This window comes from Arachis duranensis, chromosome 8 (genome assembly GCF_000817695.3).
Source record: "Arachis duranensis cultivar V14167 chromosome 8, aradu.V14167.gnm2.J7QH, whole genome shotgun sequence".
In the NCBI taxonomy this organism is placed as follows: domain Eukaryota; kingdom Viridiplantae; phylum Streptophyta; class Magnoliopsida; order Fabales; family Fabaceae; genus Arachis; species Arachis duranensis.
In genome coordinates this window covers 4,713,647-4,715,129 of record NC_029779.3, presented here as the reverse complement: position 1 = coordinate 4,715,129, position 1,483 = coordinate 4,713,647, and the positions used below count along the sequence as shown (strand labels likewise).

Here is a 1,483-nt window from a genome sequence, read left to right as displayed (position 1 = left end):
GTCTACCTATTTTTCACTTTCTTTCTCTTCTTCCAATTTGTTAAGAGGAATGACCTCAAGGGGGGAGAAGATTCAGCTGCTGTCCCTTGTCTTGGCCTTTCCTCAGCAAGCTTTCTTTTGCAAATGTCTTGATTGATTTTGCTTGCTGGATTAGGGACAGAATTGGTGTTCTTGTCAATTGCCTTCACTTCCTTGAGTCCAAGTCTTGGTGGTTGTGTAATTGTTGGAGTTTTGTCTTCATCAAGAGTTCCTTGCAGTGATGGTTCAATGAGCTTGTCCTTCATGAGCCTCTCTGTTTCCCTTGAGTTTGGACGTTCTTGATTGTCCTCCTCACTAGCTTGTTCTTCCCCTTCCTCTTTTACACTCAACATTTGCTTTAGTAGCTCTTTCATGGAGGAGGTTTGTTGATCTTCCCAAGCTTTCTTCATCTCCTCTTCATACCTTTCAATCATGGATTCAAGTGTTGAGAGTTGTTGGGTCAGGAAAGTTTGTGAGAGTTGTGGGTCTTCATGTTCCCTTGTCATCTCAAGTGCAATTTCATTTTCAACCACCTTGTTCTTCATTGAAAGTTCACTTGATACAGTAGCCTCTTCATCTTGCTCTTCCTCCATTGAAATTTCAATTGATATAGGAACCTCTTCTTCCTCTTCTTCACTCACAGATTGTTCATCATCCTTAACACTTGGTGCTCCTGAATGAATCTTCCTTTGCTCTACATGCCCTTCTGTTTTCTTGAGGAGGAATTCTTGTTCTGTCCAGCGTTGTTTTTGTTCTTCCATAATTTGTTCTTGTCTTTCCAATAATTCTCTGGACTTTTGAAGGGGATCCTCAGCCATTAGCTCAAAGGATAAAGGTTGAGAGTAATTTTGTGGTTGGTGAGATGAGTTGTATGGATCTTGGAGGGAATTTTGTGTTGAGGCATAATCAAATGATGAAGAATTTTTAAATGAGAAACTGGGAAGTAAGGGTGGATAATTTTTCATGTGATTTGACTGCTCAGAATTTGCAGTTTCTTGGTGATACTCCCATCCACCATGAGGATAATGATATGAATCATTTTGTGGTGGTGGTTGATATCCCTCATAATTTTCTTGCTCATCTTGGGGTTCTGAAGCAAACCTCCATGGATTGGAGTGCTCAGAATCTGTATCTTCTTGGTGATATTCCCAACCATCATTAGAATAATGACTTGAATCATATTGTGATGGTGGGCAATATCCTATGAAGTTTGGTTGATTAAAAAATGAGGTGAACTCCATTTGAATTTTGTAGAACACAACACCAATGAAGATTGAAATTACTCATATCAGATATGAGTTTTGCTTAGTGAGGCAAAAACACAAACACCTTGGTTTCAATTTGAATCAGAGAACAAAAATAAAAAAAAATGCCTAATCTAGACTTCTCACCCACTTAATCATTGTTGATCTAATCAATCCCCGGCAACGGCGCCAAAAACTATAAGTGGAAGCATTAAAAATAA

The 1,483-nt window shown here is 38.9% G+C and overlaps 1 protein-coding gene across 1 annotated transcript in view; it reads right to left on the bottom strand.

Moving 5' to 3' along the window:
* LOC107460283 (uncharacterized) overlaps positions 1-836 on the bottom strand; it is a 15,825-nt gene extending 14,989 nt beyond the window's left edge. Inside the window, exon 1 of the mRNA XM_016078638.1 lies at positions 442-836. Within this exon, the coding sequence (XP_015934124.1) occupies positions 442-836 (395 nt within the window). The remainder of the gene's footprint in view (positions 1-441) is intronic.
* Positions 837-1,483: the final 647 nt, after the last annotated feature.